The 19,087-nt window shown below is 58.9% G+C and overlaps 2 protein-coding genes across 5 annotated transcripts in view; one reads left to right on the forward strand and one right to left on the reverse strand.

Annotated features, from left to right (window-relative positions):
- Positions 1-8,142, forward strand: part of SOX13 (SRY-box transcription factor 13) — a 32,357-nt gene extending 24,215 nt beyond the window's left edge. For 2 of the 4 annotated variants that reach the window (XM_071768168.1, XM_071768167.1), the window contains exons 2-14: positions 1,195-1,396; positions 1,960-2,065; positions 2,240-2,326; positions 3,055-3,227; positions 3,844-3,912; positions 4,072-4,186; positions 4,266-4,348; positions 4,433-4,592; positions 4,808-4,917; positions 5,017-5,113; positions 5,201-5,344; positions 5,981-6,197; positions 6,292-8,142. In XM_071768168.1, the coding sequence (XP_071624269.1) occupies positions 1,196-1,396; positions 1,960-2,065; positions 2,240-2,326; positions 3,055-3,227; positions 3,844-3,912; positions 4,072-4,186; positions 4,266-4,348; positions 4,433-4,592; positions 4,808-4,917; positions 5,017-5,113; positions 5,201-5,344; positions 5,981-6,197; positions 6,292-6,583 (1,854 nt within the window). In that variant the 5' untranslated portion in view covers position 1,195 and the 3' untranslated portion in view covers positions 6,584-8,142. The remainder of the gene's footprint in view (positions 1-1,194; positions 1,397-1,959; positions 2,066-2,239; positions 2,327-3,054; positions 3,228-3,843; positions 3,913-4,071; positions 4,187-4,265; positions 4,349-4,432; positions 4,593-4,807; positions 4,918-5,016; positions 5,114-5,200; positions 5,345-5,980; positions 6,198-6,291) is intronic. The other 2 variants (XM_071768169.1, XM_071768170.1) reach the window with 2 other exon arrangements.
- A 519-nt stretch (positions 8,143-8,661) lies between these two features.
- Positions 8,662-18,441, reverse strand: ETNK2 (ethanolamine kinase 2). Its single transcript, XM_071768171.1, is given in 10 exon segments — positions 8,662-9,858; positions 10,017-10,090; positions 10,694-10,863; positions 11,641-11,724; positions 11,844-11,986; positions 13,135-13,272; positions 13,724-13,983; positions 18,035-18,262; positions 18,264-18,296; positions 18,298-18,441. Coding segments are annotated over 10 exon segments (1,332 nt in total). The 5' UTR covers positions 18,427-18,441; the 3' UTR covers positions 8,662-9,785.
- Positions 18,442-19,087: the final 646 nt, after the last annotated feature.

The following is a 19,087-nucleotide window of genomic DNA, read 5'->3' on the forward strand; positions in this document are numbered from 1 at the left end:
CCAGTGAGCCACTGGGGGGTGGGATGATGGTGAGAGCACCGGGGATGCTGTTCCTGGGGTGCCAGAGCCCGGGCAGGTTGTTCTCTCCATCCCACTGTGGCCCCTTCCCACCTCGCAGCCCCTGTGGTCCCACAACCTGGCAGCAGCTGCTGTCAGTCCCTTCCTTTTCCTATTATTCCTCCCTGAAAAGCAAGGGTCAGGAGGGGAATATTTGTTCCCCTTGCTGGGCAGTGTGAGGGCTGGTGGCCTGGGGAAGGCAAAGCCATCCAAGTGTGCTCCGTCCTTGGTGTGTGGCTGATCCCTTTGCTCCTGGTGAGCTCCTGGTGTGCCCCAGGATGCCAACCCTGGCACTGCTGGGGCTTTGGAAGGGACATGGATGTGACACACGAGCTGGGACAGATCCCATGGTTGTGATCCCCTGGGATTACACACCTGGATCAGCTCAGGGTCACTGGCTGGACCAGCACCTGCAGCACCCACAGCTGTGCTGGTGACATCGGGGAGAGCAGTTCCCTGGGTCCTGCCCCTTGAGCGTGGTGGGGCTCAGGATCACAGAATTCTTGAGGCTGGAAAAGACTTCTGGGATGATCGAGTCCATCCCATGAGCTAACACCACCACAGCAGCCAGGCCATGGCACTGAGCTCCACATTCAGCTTTTCCTTCCACACCTCCAGGGATGGTGACTCCACTGCTTCCTTCCCAGCTCAGGGGACTCCTGGAGGGGTGATTCTGGTGGGATTTCCATTTCCCGTTGGAGCAGGAACCTGGGCTACCAGCTTTCCAGGAATGGCTGGGGATGGCTCAGGTGGATGGGGATGGCATCCCCACATCCCTGGGGGAGGGTGGCTCAGGTCCTGGGTGGCTCTCGGGAAGGGTGAGCCATGGGTTGGTCTCTGCTCACATTGGTCCTAATCCCCTTCCTGCCTCTAGGGCTCTTCCTTTAGGGCTTTGCTTTGGTGCTCCATTCCCTTCACAGCCCCAAGAGTGAGGGATTTGTTTTCCTGAGGGCTTCAAGCCACCGATACCCAAATCTGCAAGAAAAAACCCCAAACCCCTGAGCTCAGGAAGCCAGGAACAAGGGCTCAGCTTCACCAGATGCACAGAGCACCCCAGTATGGGACTGAGCTGGGAAAAGGGGTGCCCATGGCCAAGGGGGTGCCCCTGGCTCTGCTGATGTCCCTGTCACCCCACAGGATGTCCATGAGGAGCCCTGTTTCTCCCCACCTGGAGCTGGATGGAGCAGGCAGCATGGTGAACTGCACCATCAAGACAGAGGAGAAGAAGGAGGGGGGCTATGAATCCCCCCCAGGGGCTGCCCCCAGCACCGACCCCCATCCCAACGACCCACCAGGGCCACTGCTGAAGGAGGGGATGGACCCCCAGGCCCTGCCACAGGTGGGTCACAGGGCTGTGACAAATGGGGGTCCCACCAGGCTGGCAGAGCATCAGGGACATCCTCATTCCAGACCTGGGCTCCATTCCCTGGTGGGAGGGGTGGTCGTTTCCCGTCATCCCAAGGAAATGGAGCTGGAACCTGAGGCTCCCCCAAGGCTTTTTGGGCATTGTTGATGCTCTTGGGTCAGCTCTGGGACTGATCTGTAATGTGGAGCCCCCACAGCCAGCTCCATCTCTTCAGCCTCCCTTTTCAGTTGCTCTTGGGTTTTCTCTCCCCCTGCCCAGCAGACTCTACCCCCTTGTGCTGCCTCCAGGGAGGTCACAGAGCTCAGAGGAGCCAAGCAGTCTAAATAAATAACAGAGACCTCCAACCCCCAAAATTTCACTGCATAAAAAGCAGAGGTGCTCCCAAGCCAGGTTGGGGGGGATGTGCCTGGCAGTGTGTGGTCCAGCAGTCAGCTCTGAGCATCCCACCAGCTCAGCATCTCCCAGGGGATGTCCAGGGACTTGGGGACCTCTCTGCCTGTGGGATTGGGTGCTGAGTGACACTGTGTTTGTCACAGGAGTCCCACTCACCTGCTGGTGATGCTCTGGAGCCCAGGCACTCTGCCTTTGAGCCAGCTGTCAGCAGCCAGGAGAAGCTGGACTTCAACAGGAACCTGAAGGAGGGTAAGTGAAGTTCCTGAGTGGCTTTTGGTTCCTTTCTCTCTCCCTTTGGTCCCCTGATTATTTTTTTGCAAAGCTATGGGATGGGATGAACCCCCCCATGCAGAGCCTGGGGCTGTGCTCACCTGGTTGTCCTCTCCCTGCTCTGCCCACCTTGGTCCCTGCTGGTGGGGACAGTGATGCCAACCATCGAGAAGTTACTGTCCAGTGACTGGAAGGAGAGGCTGCTGGGGAGAAACACTGCTGAGAACAAGGATGTGAAAGGTGAGGTCTGCTCGTGTCCAACCACTTCCAGCCAGACAGCCAGGGCTGGGAACACAGGGATGGTTCCCCCTGAGCTGCCCACAAGTGTCTGTGCTGACATTGGCCTTTTCTGGGGGACCAAAATATTAATTTGGTTTATTTGGAGGGTGAAAATCCCTGCTGGAGAGAGAAGGGCCATGAGGATGCTCAGAGGGCTGGAGCACCTCTCCTGTGCAGACAGACTGAGAGAGCTGGGGTTGTTCAGTCTGGAGAGGAGAAGGCTCTGAGGAGACCTCTTTGTGTCCTTCCAGCACCTGCAGGGGCTACAGAAAAGCTGGGGAGGGACTTTAGAGGATGTCAGGGAGTGATAAGAACAGGGAGAATGGCTTCAAACTAGAGGAGGGGGGATTTAGATTGGATATTAGGAAGAAGTTCTTTACCAGGAGGGTGGTGAGACCCTGGCACAGGTTGCCCAGAGAGGTGGTGGGAGCCCCATCCATCCCTGGGGGGTTTTAAGGACAGGGCTCTGAGCAACCTGATCTGGTGGGAGGTGTTGGACCTGGGTGATCTTAAAGGTCCTTTCCCACCCTGAAAATCCTATGATTCTGTGGTTAAAAGCTGAGCTCTGACTGCACCACGGGGATGGTTCAGCACCTGGGGAGCTCTTTACACCTCCCCAGCACCCAGTGGTGATGCTTTTCCCCCACCCCAACACCTGACCTGCAGCTGTTGGCTTTTCTTTTTTCCAGGCACCCAGGAGAGCCTGGCAGAGAAGGAGCTCCAGTTGCTTGTGATGATCAACCAACTGTCCACGCTGAGGGACCAGCTCCTGACAGCCCACTCGGAGCAGAAGAACATGGCTGCAATGCTCTTTGAGAAGCAGCAGCAGCAGATGGAGCTGGCACGGCAGCAGCAAGAGCAGGTGGGCTCGGGGAGGAGGGGGAGAGTTTGCCAGGGAACATCCATCCCTTGGGAAATCCCTGTGGGAGCTGCTGGTGTAGGACCAGGACAAGGTCTCCTGGGCACGGTGGGGTGGTGGCAACAGGGACAGCAGAACTTGTGTCTGCCCAGAATCCATCCTGTTCCCTGTCTCCAGCCCCAAAGCTGCCAGGAGAACAAAGGAGATGGGAATTGTCCTCCTTAGAATAATCAAACCCATGGGAATGTCCCTCCCATCCCATTTCCCCCTCTGTGCCCCAGGAGGTGGCTCAGCCACCCCTGCCTGCCCTCCCCATGGCCCTGGGGACCATCGGCAGACCCCTGGTCTCCCTTTTGCTTACCTTGGGCATCTGTGGGGTCCCATGGGGGTCAGTGTGGCACTGCTGGTGACACTGCTGTGTCCCCTCCACCAGAAAGAAACTCTTTAATTTGAGGGTGCTGAGCCCCAGGTTGCCCCCAGAAGCTGTGGCTGCCCCATCCCTGGCAGTGTCCAAGGTTGGATGAGGCTTGGAGCACCCTGGGCTGGTGGGAGGTGTTAGGGTGGCACTGGGGGAGCTCTGAGGTCCCTCCCAACCCATCCCATGATTTGATGATTCCAGATTGCCAAGCAGCAGCAGCAGCTCATCCAGCAGCAGCACAAAATCAACCTGCTGCAGCAGCAGATCCAGGTAAAGGTGGGGGACACCTTCCCTTGCACCCTCCCCCCCGCCCCCCCAAACCTGGGGTGCCAGGTTTGTGTCCTCCTCCTGGGGCCGGGCAGGGGGTGGTGGCAGTGCCCTGCGTGTCCCTCTCTCAGTGGTTCTCTGCTCTCTCTGCTCCTCTCCCAGCAGGTCAACATGCCCTACGTCATGATTCCTGCCTTCACCCCCAGCCACCAACCTCTCCCTGTCCCTCCTGACTCCCAGTTAGCACTGCCCATCCAGCCCATCCCCTGCAAACCAGGTGAGTGGGGACCCCCGGGGCTGCCCCAGCCCTGCAGGGTGCTCTCATCCCCCAACCCTTCTCCCTCTGCTCCCCGCAGTGGATTATCCTGTGCAGCTGCTGCACAGCCCCACTCCCCCCACGTTGAAGAGACCCCCCGGCTCGGGCCACCTCCAGATGCAGGTAGGACCCCAAAACACCTCCATTCCCCGGGCTGTGGGGGCTGTGGGGGGGCTGTGCTTCACCCCCTCCTCTATTCTGCCACAGGAGACCTCGCAGCCTCTGAACCTGACGGCCAAACCCAAAGGTTCTGACCTCCCCAGTGCCTCCAGCTCGCCCAGTTTGAAGCTGAGCAGCTGCCAGTCCCTCACACCGAGTCATGGGACCACCAGGGACCTGCAGAGCAGCCCATCCAACCTGCCTCTGGGTGGGTTCCCAAGTGCCTTCACTGATGGATGGTCCCTGGGGTCCCTCCCAGAGCCAAGGGACATCACCCCGGGGTCCCTCCTCTCTGGGGTGGCCCGGGTGGGCATCTGCTGGTCTGTGTCACCCCCTGGGGCCACCCAGCTGTGATTGCTGGGGTGGGACGGGGTGTTGTGGAGGAGCTGGGGCTGATGGGTGCCTGTGTGGGTGTCCTGCCAGGGTTCCTGGGTGAAGGCGATGCCATCACCAAAGCCATCCAGGACGCCCGGCAGCTGCTGCATGGCCACAGCGGAGCCATGGAGGGACCCCTGAGCAACCCCTACCGCAAGGTGAGGGGTGGGAGGGGTGGTCCCTGCCCCCTCTATCACCCCACCAGCACCCAGGCTCTCCAGATCAGAACTGGTTCCTCACTCCCCACTCTCCTGCAGGACCACCTTGGGATAGATTCTTCCCCAGTGAAGGAGCGGATGGAGGAGACCCCTTCCCACAGGCTGGACGAGGCTCTGCTGACCTGTGAGATGGATGGTAAGGATGGATGAGAGCACCCACTGAGTGGGACCCCCACTCCTGCTCCTTCCCCGGCTCCTGACCTCAGCTGGGATTTCCCCCCAGGCTCAAGGCACTTCCCAGAGTCCAGGAACAACAACCACATCAAGAGACCCATGAACGCCTTCATGGTGTGGGCCAAGGATGAGAGGAGGAAGATTTTGCAGGCTTTCCCAGACATGCACAACTCCAGCATCAGCAAAATCCTGGGTGAGTGTCCGGGAAGGTTGCAGGACCCCCAGCTGCATCCCCACAGGGGGGGATATGACCTTCAGCTCATCCTCAGCCACCTCTGCAGGGTCGATGCCCACCAGGAGGTGGTGGTGCTGGGGTGTTGGGCTCTTCTCCCAGGTAACCAGTGACAGGATGAAGCAGCCCCGGGTTGCACCAGGGGAGGTTTAGGTTGGGGATTAAGAACAATTTGTGTTCTGAAGGAATAACCTCAGCCTTTCCCAGCTCACTTGCCTTGGGCAAGACCCTCTACCCCCCCGTGCCCATTTTCTCCCTTGCAAAACATAGATAAAGGGGACAGACTTCTTAAGAAAACACAGGTGACAAAGAGCACTCTCAGAGCCAGGTATGGTTGGTAGCACATCCAGTGCTTGGCAGGAGCCTGGGACCAAGCTGCCTGGGGGACTGAAGCTGCCTGAAGTCCCTGGAGGACTTCAAACCCCTGTAGATGCAGCATTTCAGGACACGGTTTGCTGGTGGTGTGGGCAAGCTCGGGTGTCATTTTTCCGGGGGGGGGGAATCTGCATCAGAGCTGGTAGGAGCATTACTTACCTCTCCTGGCCGGCAGCCAGCACGGGGCAGGGGCTGATCCTGCCTCCTGCTCTCTCCTCACAGGCTCCCGTTGGAAATCCATGACCAACCAGGAGAAACAACCCTACTACGAAGAGCAAGCCCGGCTGAGCCGGCAGCACCTGGAGAAATACCCCGATTACAAGTACAAACCCCGACCCAAACGCACATGCATCGTGGAGGGGAAGCGGCTGCGGGTGGGGGAGTACAAAGCGCTGATGAGGACCCGGCGGCAGGATGCCCGGCAGGGTTATCTGATCGGGTAAATCCCTCCCAGGGGGCTGGCGAAGCGGTGGGAGGGCTACCGAGCAGCTAAAGCCCTCCCTGGATGCTGACCGCATCCTTTCGTCCCGCAGGTCCCAGGGCAGCGCGCTACCCCCCGCCTCTTCCTCTTCTTCCTCCTCCTCCTCCGAGATTCTGTACCAGAGGGCGGTGGGCGTGCAGCTGACCCCCCCTTTGCTGGAGCATTACCTGCCGCGGGGGGGGGACCCCAACATGCCCGTCATTGTCAACACCCGCAGCCTGAAGGACGGGGAGGGAGGGGAGGATGGGGCCGAGGGGGAGCTGTACCGGTACAGCGAGGAGGAGGAGGAGGACTCCGAGGGGGAGGAGAAGAGCGATGGAGAGTTGGTGGTGCTGACGGACTGAGGAGGGCTCTGGGGGGGGTGGTTTGGGGTGGAGGAAGGGGAGGGGGGGGTGGCACCAAAAAAGGAGGTGACAGCATCATCCCCCGCCCCTCGGTGGGATGGGACTCGGCAGAAGGACGGCACTGGGAGCAGAGAGGAGGTGGGTGCTGCTGGCTTGGCCCGTGAAGGTGGGCACCCAGTGGTTTTTTTGGGGGGGATGAGCGGTGATGGGTGCTGGAGGGGGCCATGAACAGGACCTGCTGGATGTGGTGAGGGCTGGCTCAGCCTTGTCTGGTGACAGGGACACAGGGAGATGGAGCCACCTGACTTGGGGACATGAGCGCTGTGGCTGCTGAGCTGTCACCCATCCACAGCACCACCCCCCTCGGGAGGTTCCTGGGGGTATTTGGGGTGTGGGAAAACCTCCAGAGCATCTCCCAGCACCCTTGCAGAGAGTGTCCCCTGCAGCCACCAGCATCACAGCTGGGGACAGAGGGTGGGGACAGAGGATGGGGACACACTTGTCTTTGAAGCCTGCCAGCAAATTCCCACGGAGCCATTTTTAGCTCTGGCTTGGCCTGAGGACCAGCCCAGGGCTCTGTGGAGCCCTTTGTGCTCCTGACAGCTCCTTGCTTTGGAAGTGAAGTGGGTGCCTGTCCCCTGCCTGCACCCTCACCATGGGGACACCAACCCTCTGCTACCTTGGGGACATGTCCTACCCATCCCTGAGCATCCCCCTCTTGCACCCCAGCTCTGCCAGCCACAGGGTGTGCCCAGGACCTGCAGCACCAACCACAGAGAGAAACCACAGGCTTAAAAAAAAAAAAAAAATAAAAATTTAACACCCCCCCCTCCGCACCACCTTGCTCCTACCAGAGCCCAGTCTGGGGGGTTTGGGGTGCAGGGGGGATGTCCAGCTCTCCGTGCAGTGCTCAGCTCTCCACGCAGTGCTGGCCATGCACAGAGCCCTTGCACCTCCCTGTGGCAGCAGCCAGAATCGGGCAGAGCGGCTCCAGCTGCAGCCACCGGGTCCCCCTGCGGGGACCTTGCAGGGGAACAGCCCCCGCCCCATGCACTCACCCCAAGGCGGGGGTCGAGCCCAGCAGCAGGGCCCTGGTGCTGCTCCCCTGCACCCACAGGGCTGCCCTGGGGCCAGGGGTGATGATGCCTCCTCACCCACCCTGCAGACCCCCCCTCTCCTCTCTTGGCCCCCCTCCCCAGTGCTTTATTTATTTCCCCTCCCTGTGCTGCTCTGGCTGGGCAGGGGTCCCTGGGGAGGGGGTGCCAGGTCCCAGGGTGGGCTGGGCTCTGCTGCAGAGGGAAGCAGATGAACCCAAGAAAGATGCAGCTCTTCCTCTTAATTGTTTGGGTTTGGTTGCTTGGTTTGGTTTTTGTTCTCTTTTTCTTTCTGTTTTTGGTTTTGGTTTGGTTTTTTTTTTAAGACTGTAAATATAGATAGAGCTTTATTTTGTTAATAAGACGATGAGTAACTTAACCTGTATATTTCACATACTTGTTTACAATTGTCCCCCCACCCCCACACCAACCCTTGGCACAATAAAAATGACTTTTTGGAGCAGAGATTTGGGTCTGAACTTGACCTGGGGAAGAGCTGAGGGTGGACAGGGCACTGATGAGGGGGGTGCTTGTTTCTCCCCCCCCCTGCCCCTTTTCCAGCACAGACCCCTCCTCCAGCTCTTGCTCCTGATGCTTTTTCTCCTGCTCTTTCTCAGCCCTTTCATGGAATCATCAAATCATTTTGGTTGGAAAAGACCTTTAAGCTCATGATGGCATCATCCCTGCCCATCCATGGGGGATCCCCGGCTGCTCCCCTCTCCTTCCTACTTCTCACCTGTGTTTTTTCAAGATCTCACCAGGTTTGGAGCCCTGGGAAAGACCTTTCCCCAGAGCCCAGCAGAGGCCACCATGAAGATGTGGGATCAGCTCAACTGGTTCAGAGCACAGGACGTGGCCCTGGGACAAGGACAATCCCCCCCCCTCCAGCTGCAAAAGGACCAAACACCCCTCCAGCTCCCAGGGATGCTGCCCCTGCTCCAGCACAAGCTCTGCCCCAGTCCCCACAGAACCCAAAACTCCCCATTTCCAGCAACCAGCAGCTTTTATTTTGCACCAAAACAAAGAGCAGATGCAACACCAGTCCTGGTTCCTGCTGGGATGGGGTCTGTGCCCCTGCAGAGGGGACAGCCACCTTGTCCCCATGCCACTGGCCGAGCAGCCAAGGCAGGGGCAGAGGGGGCCAATTCCACCCCCAAAGCTGCTGCACAACCACTGTCATGAGCTGGGCAGTGCTCAGCAGGTCCACATCACCCTCATCATGGAGCTTGTGCTGGGGGATGCTGGCAGGGGATGAAGCTGTGCACGGGGCTGGGGGGGGGGAGGAGGGGGCTCCATCCAAGCTCCTGCCAGGGGGTCCCATCTGGGGCCACAGCCAAGACAGGAGCATGGGGATGGTGCCCACGTGGGGGGCAGAACTGACCCCCCTGTCCCAGGGGGAGATGGGGAAGGCAGAGCTGGGAGCCCCTTGCTCGGGCAGCTGCAGGGGAAGCCCTGGCAGGAGCTGAGGATCCAGAGGTGTGGGGAGAAGCAGAGCCCAGGTGGGTCACAGCACCCAAAGCTGGAGCAGAGCAGCACCCACTCCTCGTGGAAAAAGTGTCCTGTGGGCAGTGACAGCCCCAAGCCCGGGGTCAGCACTGCCCCAGGAGTGGGGATGGTTTGGGGTGGGCACCCCAGACCCCAGGCAGGGCAGGAGGGAGCAGCCAAGGTGAGGGGCACAAGGGGTGCAGCTGGGCAGCTCTGGGGGCTCCTGAGCAGATTGGGGGGGGCTCATTACCCCCCCTGGGGACAGCACAGAGGGAGCAAAGCGGGTGCCTGGCCCAGCAGCAGCAGTGCCAGCACAGCACGGAGCTGCTGGGCACCCAGTTAAGGCGATGGCAAAGGTTTTCCTTGTGGAGTCAGGGGCCTCTCCGAGGCCGTGGTCCTCTCAGCATCTCATGGTCCAGTCCCAAGTATGTCCAGGGTCTCCTTTAATCGGTGGCTGGGTCAGAGCTCCTTTTTTTCTCCCCCTTCCCACCATCAGGACCTGCCCTCCCCCCCGGCTGGGGAGGGGAAGGGGCGAGGGGGATGCGAGGGCTGTGGAGGCAGCAAGGACCAAATAATAATAATAATTAAAAAAAAATAGCTCAGGGGCTTGTGTGCTGGAGATGCTACTTAGAAATCTGCAGGGCTGTGACCACTGGCTTCATCTTGAAGTACTGTTTAAACCTTAGCTTTGCATATCTGCCAGGAGAGAGAGGAACAGACGTGAGACCCTGGTGCCCCCAGCCCCACATCCTCTGGATTTGTAGGATCCCTCCAGCACAGGGGGGATCGCTGGGATCTTCTTATTCCAACCATGTGCTGGAAGAAAAAGTCCCCCCCAGCCCCAGTGGACTCACCTTAAGAAGTTAAAGTCTATGGTAGAGTATTTATCCTGGATCAGCCCCCAGCATGCCCAGAGGAAATGGGATGCCTGCAAGACACAAAAGAACCATCAGGAAGGGGCTTGGAGCATCCCTGCCCATGGGGTGAGACCTCCCAGAGGTCCTGTGGCTCCCAGAGGAGAGGACCCATGGGTGGCAACCACCTGGGGCTGGCCCATCCCTGTGTTTTTATGTGCTCTGGAAGTTGGTCCCAGCCTGGGTGAGGGGTGTCAGCAGGAAGGGTGCTGAGCAGGTACCATCCTCTCCATTGGCAGCTGGAACATCCCTCCTGGCAGCTCCAACCACGAAACCAGCTGAGATTTTGCCCCAACTTTCCAGAAAAATTGGCTCCACCTGCCTATGGCATTTGCCAAAGGGAATTTCTTCATCCTCAGCTGCACCCAGGGTCAGCCAAGCTGCTGGAGACACCATGTCCCTTGGCATTGTCAGTGGATTGCAGGCTCCCAGTGCTACCCTTGACCTCACCCAAGGTGCATCCAAGGCTCTTTGGGCCACCCTCCTGTCCCAGGTGCCTCCAAAGCCCCCAGGCTGGAACCTGCACCCCCATCCTCACTCAAGCTGCAGCGTGAAGCCCCCCGAGAGCAGAAGAAAACCCATCCCATGGGCAGCCCCTTCCCACCTCCACCACTCACCAAAGAAAATTTGTTCACTTGCACGTAGAGAGCCTCCAGCTCCTCCTTGGTCACCTCTGGATGTGGGTGCTGCCCCTGGGTGAGCTGTTTGTAGGCCTGCAGGTAGGAGAGCAGCCACTGCAGCTGAGTCTCCTTGCTGGGGTAGAGCCCATAATCCACCTCTTTCACACCTAAAAAAGGTGCTGGGGTCAGCAGTGCCCGAGGGGCAGGAGGGTGAAAAGGGTGAATTCTCCTCTGGAGAAGGAGGACACCCCCTGCCCACCCAAAAGTGCAAAGCATCCTCACCACGGGGCTGTCCCCAGGCACTGAGTGAGAGCCCTGCAGCCCCAGACAGGTACAGGCTGGGGGGGGGGAGCAATCCTCTGATTTGAAGCATGCACCCAGCTCCCCAGATCACAGAACAGATCATTGTTTGGGTTGGAAAGGACCTTTAAGTCCAACCCAGCACTGCCCAGGCCACCACTACCCAATGGCCCTCAGCACCACATCTACACAGCTTTTAGATCCTTCCAGGGATGGGGACTCCACCACTGCCCTGGGCAGCCCAGGCCAAGGCCTGATAACCTTTTGTGGGGCAGAAATTGTCCCTGATACCCAATCTAGACCTCCCCTGGCACAACATGGATCTGTGTCCTCTCATTCTATCACTTGTTCCTAGGGTGAAGAAACCAACCACCAACCTACTCCAACCTTTCAGGCAGTTGCAGAGAGCCAGAAGGTCTCCTCTCAGCCTCCTCCCTTTTCTCCAGGCTGAACACCCCCAGGTCCTTCAGCTCCTCCTTGGGCTCCAGACCTTTCCCAGTCTGTTCTTGCACGGTTCAAGCACTGCACCCCAGAACGACCAGGATGCTCCCCACCACCACCACAGCACCCAACACCAGCACAGACCCTCTTGCAATTGGGAGTTGGGGGGTACTTTCAGTGCCAGGGAGAGGAGCCCAACTCACCTGCAAACTCATTGAAGTGGTTTCCAATGTCAAAAGCCTGATAGTTGTAACCTGTGTACTCGTAGTCGATGAACCGAACACGTTCTGCAGAGGCAAAGGGGCTGTGAGAGGGGCTGGAGATGGAGCCACCAAGCCCTGGGGAGGAGGTGGGGGAGGCACAGACCTCCCCTCCCCACCGTGCACATGAAGCTGCTGCTACAAACCTTGTGTCCCATCGTAGATGATGTTCTTGCAGAGGAGGTCGTTGTGGCAAAGCACGATGGGGGAACCCAACTGGGAGAGGGTTTCCTTCATCCAGACCAGCTCATCTTCAAGCATCTCCAGGCTGGGCATGTCCTGCTGGAGGCTGGGGAAGGGGACAGGGGGTTGGCATCACTTCTGCTCCCCGGGAACCTCCCGTGGGGGCAGAGGGGCATTGCTGCCCCTTGGATCTCTCCGTGCATTTCAGAAATCCACTTGGCAGTGGCACCAAGAGAGGGCTAACGGGGCTGTTCCTGATGGGGAGGTCAGGTTTGGCTGAGACATCCTCTGCTGGGGGACCCAGATGCCACGGTGCAGCCTCAGCCCAACCCTCCTCCATCCCCCAAACCCACCCACCCATCCTCTGAGCCCCCCAGCACTCAGCTCCCAAAGCACCCCACTAACCCCACGTCTCTCTTTGAGCCAGACAAGGGGGAGTTTTTTTGCCTCTTCCAGGGCACATACCCTCTGGGTAACCTCCAGAGTTGCAGTTCCAAGAAGAGAAGCAGTTAATCATTACCTAAACTGGCGCAGGCTTGGGTAAAGTCTGCCTGCAGCAGAGGGGGTGCTGAGGAAAGCCCCGGCTCCTGCTCAAGGAACAGGTTAATTATTCACTTGCCTGGGGGTTCATTCACCTCCCACACTTCTTGGGGCTGCCCACATCCTCCCCAGACACCCCAGCACTCACCTGGTGTGAACCCAGGCTCCCAGTAATGGGATGAACTGTTTTGAAATGGGAATTGGCTGCTTTGATCTATAACAGAGGGGTTTCTAGCATCCCCTCTGATGTCAGCTCAACCTCACTGCTCAGGTGCTCATCATAAGAAGAGTTTGAGCTTGAATTTATTCTGGACTTAAAATTCAGAGTAGGTTTGCAGGAAGGAGGTGGTGGATTATTACAGGGGGTGGGAGTCTCTGGCTAAGGTCTGATCCTGCCTGGGTACTGTACAGATACAACCCAGCGCTGTCCCTGCTTTATGACAGCAGAAATTGTCCCCAGAGTGACAGGAGGGAGACGTCCCCATCCCACCTACTCCTGGCAGCTTGGCCACAAGTGCTAACAGAGGGATGGGTGATCTGGAAGTGGCCATGTGGCTGGATCCAGCCCCAACATCGACCCTGGAGTCCCACAGAAGCTTTACCTGGGAACTGGGGCTCTTCCCCCCATTCCATAGAGGGGGGAAGACTTAGAGGTGGGTGGGCAGTGGGGTGCCCACTCCAGAGCCTGGCTCTTTGGGATCCCTCTGCCTTTACCTGGGGTTGGATACCTTTGGGCTGAGATCCGTCTTCACAAGGGTGAGGTATTTGTGCATCTTCTGCCAAAGGATGGGCTTGGGGATGCTCCCGTTGGCATGGATGGCATGGACCCGGGCCATCTCCTGGGCCACCAGCCTGGAAGGAGACAGGGACACGTGGGTGGCCTGCAGCAGCCTTCCCTGGAGGAACACTCCTCTAAACCAGCCTCCCCCAAAGCTGTGTTTAAAAACACAACATCAGCAGAGCTGAAACACTCCTCTCCTCCAGCTGCCAGCCTCTGAGGCATTTCAAAACCCTGTCTGGGTCAAAAGGACCATCCAGCTTGGCAGATAAAAGCCACCACTCTCACACTACACTCTTTATTATTCTCTGAAAATGTCTGCTTTAAAACCATGGTGATAAACCTGGCTGCACTTTGCATTTATCCCCCAGGTTTGTGCCCAGCAGTGACACCCGAGCACCCATTGGGAGTATCGGGGTGAAGGGGAGAGCTGGAACCCCCCCATGCCTGTAGGAGCCCCAGTTCCCCCACCCCATGGCTTCCCCCCCAGACCCACACACCCGAGGACGTGGGGGTCCTTCTGACCTGAAGATGTGGGGGTCCCTCACGTGGTGGGGCCCCAGGGCAATGCCCGGCAGGAACTGATAGCAGAGCCCGTTCTGGAAGGCGCAGTAGAGGTCGGGGGCACAGCCATGGGCACGTAGAACCTGGAAATTCCTCAGCTCTGTCTCTCTGTCCACAAACAGCTCCGTTTTCCTGCCGTAGATCCGGACCAGCACCGCGTCCTCCATCCCCTCATCCGTGTAGCAAGCCACCAGCTTGTTGGTGATGCCCTCGGTGAAAAGCTGGAGAGGGGAAAAAGGTGGCAGAGCCAATGCCCCCACATCCCTGCCTCCCATCCCAATATCCCAACCCTGGCCATGGCAGTGACAGGCAAGGGGAAAATAAAACCCAAAGCAGCAGTGACCGTAGCAGGAAAAGTCCTGTGGCAAGTGACACGAGTTTGCAAGGCCTCAGGTGGGAGCACGGGGCCACAGGCAGGAGGGCTTCAGCTGCAGCAAGTGGGTGGTTTCCTGCCTTTTTTTTTTTCTTTTTTTTTTTTTTTCTTTTTTTCTTTCCTTTTTTTTCCCCACCTGGAAGCACAGGAATAGCTCAGGCCAGATGTTCTGCCAGCTCGCTTGGCACCCAAGGAGCTCCGGGAATCGCTCCCAAAAAATCAGCATAAAACTTCTGGCATGAAATGAAAATTATATAAAGAAAAAAAAAAAAGAAAAAGAAAAAAAAAAAGCAAGCCACCAGCAAATAACCTGAAGCAAACACCACCACCCTATCTCCTCCTCCCGACCCTCCCCACAGGGCCGGGGTGCTGATAGGCAGGGACGTCTCTGCTGGGGACGTTCGTGTCATTGCTCTGATGGTTCCTCACAGATGGAAAGAGAGTTTTGTTCTCCCGGCTTGGCTGCCCGCCCACACACATGCAGGGGCTGCTGCTGCCACCCGTGCTGGGCTCCTCTCCCCATCCTGCAGGGATTTCAGTTGCTTCCAGTGCATCCGGGGGGTTTGGGTCTCCAGAACCCAGGGGAAAACCCTGCACCACCGTCCTCATGCTGGCAGGATGCTCAGCCCCAAAACAAGTTCTTGGCCCCTCTGCTCCCCCCAGGGGTGATTCTTTACCCCCTTTGGGTCGGGGGGCTGGAGCAGGTGTGATGCTGGTGGAGCAGGAGGGGGGTGAGGGCATGTGCTGCAGCAGCAGTGGTGCTCGGGGGTGGGACAGCTAATTATAGACATCCCACTCAGCAACTCCTGCTCCTATATAGAGTGTCTATATATAGGGCTCCCCATGCAGCCTCCCAGGGGAAACTCCAAGCACTGGAACGAGCACACCCCGAGTTAGATGGTGCTAACACCCCTGGTTACAGAGCTGGCTGGGTGTGGATTCAGGGTGGCCTGGCCATCACCTCCCACCCAGCTGCAGCTGAAGCTTCTCAAGCAACTGAGCTGCTTTTCCCAGGGTGGATAATCTGTGTTTCCAACACAGTGCCATGCCTGGCTCTCTTCATCCTGTCAGGCTGCCGGGGGTAGAAATCATAGAATCATAGAACAGGCTGGGTTGGAAGGGACCTCAGAGCTCATCAAGTCCAACCCTTGCTCCACTCCCCCCGTGGTTCCCAGCCCATGGCACTGAGTGCCACATCCAGGCTCTTTTGAAATATCTCCAGGGATGGAGAATCCACCCCTTCCCTGGGCAGCCCATTCCAATGGCTGAGCACCCTCTCCAGAAAGAAATTCTTTCTCATGTCCAACCTAAACCTCCCCTGGCACAACTTGAGACCTCTTGTGCCCTCTTGTCTTGCTGAGGGCTGCCTGGTAAAAGAGGGAAAATCCAGCGAGGAGAAGGTCTCCTGGCCCATCCTCAGAAGGTGTTGCACCCAGGGCTGCTGCTCTCCGTTGGTCAACAGCTCCACGGCGAGATGCTCGGACGCCTGCGAGGTCCTTGCGCTGCTTTGTTTTGCTGCTCAACAGCCTGATCAGCCCTTTCAGCAGGTTTAACAGGATTACTGAGCCTTATCCCCCCCCGACCCCCCCCTCCCTGAATTCCAGGCCCCTAACTTGGGAGACTCACACGTGGTTCCTCAGCAACCTGCACACACGCAGGCAGGGGCTCGCCTGGCTTGGAGGCGGCAACTCCTCCAGCTCCCGAGGAACAAGCACGGCTGCTTGGGCAGATTCCCGGTGCATATTTCTGATGGATCCAAAGTGCACTCAGCAGGGCCACAGCGCTGCTACCACATCAAATCCTTTCCCTGCTACGGTTGTGTGACGGCGGGGAGGAAGGAAAGCAAGTGTGATTCCACGCCAGGAGCCTTTTGGCAACGAAATGCAAAGCAGAACATTAGCCCCGGGAAAAGATGCTGAAGCGGAGCAGCTCCAGCTGATCCCTCGATGCTGTGCCTGCTGTGAGACCCCACGGCGTCCCCCAAACATCACCGTGTTGCTGCTTCCCTGCACAGGCATCCCCAGCCCGGGATGCGGCAGGCGGTTTGGGTCCAGGCTGCAGCAGGACACCTTGGTGCCAAAGTCAGGTTAAAAGAAAAAAAAAAAAAAAAAAAAAAAAAAATCCAGCCCCTTTGGAGTCTTTGCGGGGGTTTGGCTCCACGCCGCTGCTGCTCTTCTTATCGCCGGCTGAGGGATGGAGGAGCGAGTGCTGCCCTGAGAGCTCCTGGCTGACACCCACCCCTCCTCTGCCTTCTCCGTACTGAGATGTTTCAACCCAGGGACAGAGCTTAAAGGACGAGGAGCAGGAGCCCTGGGAAGTGGGCACAACCTGGAGGACCCCAACAAGAAGACAGCAGGTGGGGCAAGCCGAGCGCTCCGATCCTTCCTGCCCATCTTCCACACCCCACCCCGAGCGCCGGGATTTTCCGTCTCACCGGCACAGGCTGGTACAGCCCCGCGAGCAGCTGTGCACTGACACGGGGCAATGAGGTGCTGTGAACCGGGCACGGCTCCAGTGCGAGGAGGAAAGCGACCAGGAACGCTAATAGGAACCAGCTGAGGACCGGTGCACAGCTCCAATCCCCTCCCGAGTAGCTCTCGCAACAGCAGCGACGGGAAACGCAACTGGAGTTTCCCCCCCCCCCCCCACTCACCAACTCCCAAGGTTTTTTGTTGTGGTGGTTTTTTGTTTGCTTTTTTTTTTTTTTTTTTTTTTTTTTTTTTTTAATTAAAAACACACGCACGCACACACAAGCTGCTGTTGAACACTGACCCCCTCCGATGCCTGGAGAAAGCCTGGATACCAGCGCGCCGGGATCCTTCTCAAACAACCATCGCCACCGAGCCTGGTGCAGCACAGAGCCCGAGATATTTCCTGCCCCTACAACTGTGTGCTCCGAGGAACTCCAGCTCCAGCTTCCTGCCTATTGCCATCTGCCCTTTCATATGTATTTTCCTGTAGCTTCTTGTATTTAATTACACTTGGCTATTAATACATTTTTAATGACACTCCAGGCGCAGGGGAAGCGGGCGCCTTCAGGGGACACGCATCCACACGTATATAGGATTAAGTGCACCCAGCTCTAACACCTCCACACCCCACTTCCCATTGCCAGGAGCCCGATGAGGGCACCACCAGCCTCACGTTTCCACCACCCCAGACCCGACGCCCCCGGGCAGAGATGAGGAGGGGGATAGGGACTCCTATGGCAGGCAGCTGCCAGCCCCACCGGACCCACTCTCCCAGCTCCATGCAGGAACCCAGAGCTGTACCCCAGCTCCCATCCCAGCTGTGCTCAGCTCATGCAGGTGCTGCAAGCCCACAGGTAACCCGAGTGAGACTTGCTCCTGGGAGCAGTTTCTCCTGTGGGCTGGGGCCCAGCAGCACTGGGTGCAGGCAAGGGTGCAGCACCTGCAGAGGAGATGCCAGGGGGACCAGCAGCCCCCCAGTCTTCACCCAGCCTCAAGGGACACTGGGGACACACTTGCATTCGCTGTCACTGCTCAGCGACTGCTCTGGGGTCCCCAAAGCCTGGGGGGGATGTGGTGTCAGACCTTTGCACACCTGGTGGGCCCCGGTTACTCTTTGAGAGTGGACGGGAGAACTAGAGGGGGGGGCACAGGATGTTGGAACCTCCTTGACAGGCCCTACAGCCCCCCACGGTGGGTCCTACAGTGACCCCTACACAGGCCTCACAGCCCCCACAGAACGAGCTCTGTAGCTGCCCCGGGCTGGGCTCTATAACACCTCGGGGTGCACCCCACAGCCCCCCTGGTGCTGACCCTACAGCCCCCCCCACCCCCCTCCTCCGGCTGGGTTGTGCAGCCCACTCGGACGAGCCTCACGGGGGGCTCCGCGCAGGTGTGTGCGTGTGTCCCCCTCCCCAATTCGGGGCATACCTTGGTCTTCACCCTGGCCGGCTCCCAGCCGGGTCTCAGCTCCCGCATGAGCCGCAACGCCCCGGGCAGCACGTCCCCCTCATCCACCGCAATGCCGAGGTGGGGAACGGTGGGGATCTCTCCGCCTCCCCCGCCCCTCTCCGGCCCCGGACACTCGGGACAGAGGCCGGGCGGTGCGGCCATACCCAGCTCCGCGCTGCCGGAGCCGTGGCCCATGTGCCGGGGGCTACCGCGGGGCCGGCGGCCGCGGGGAGGAGCCGCTCTCCGTTGGGAAGCCATGAGTCACCGGCCCGCCTCCCGCCCGCCTCCCGCGGCAGCGCCCGCCCGCATTGTGAGGTCAGCGGGACCCACCGGCACCCGCACCCCACCTGCACGGGGACCTGCACCCCCATCTCACCGACATCTGCACCCCACCTGCACCGGGATCCCACCGGGACCCGCCCCCGACCTGCACCCGATCCTCACCGGGACCCGCCCCCGACCTTCATGGGGACCCCGCACCCCCACCGGATCCCCCGCTCGCACCCGATCCGCACCAAGATACCCCCGGCCTGACCCACCTGCTCTCCATCCCGCTGTCACCCCACATCCCTGCCTTCTCTCAGCCATCCCGGGGGGCTCTGCACAGCCTTCCCCATCTCTTTGGGATCTGGGATGAAGAGGACGGGGATGGCGCTCATGGGATGCGTTCCCAGGAGGGACATAGAATCAGCGAATCATTTGGGTTGGAAAAGACCTCTAAGATGACCGAGTCCAACGATTCACCCAGCCCTGCCAAGGCCACCACTAAACCACGACCCTAAAAACATGACCCCTCAGGACCAGCCTTGCCAGCCTCACTATTCATCTCGCTCACCAAGGAGATTTACCCCAAAGGAGATTTACAGGGGAGCTGGAGAAAGGTTTGGTGGTTAAAGATAGAACACTCCTCCGCACAGCCCCCCGGCAAGGCTCCAGCCCGGCTTCATTATCAGAGGAAATAACAACTGCCCAGGACTGAGAGTGCAGAATGCCCCCTCCAAAGTTTACAGCTGGCTGCGGCTGAAATCAGTT

This window comes from Heliangelus exortis, chromosome 25, assembly GCF_036169615.1.
Source record: "Heliangelus exortis chromosome 25, bHelExo1.hap1, whole genome shotgun sequence".
NCBI lineage: Eukaryota > Metazoa > Chordata > Aves > Apodiformes > Trochilidae > Heliangelus > Heliangelus exortis.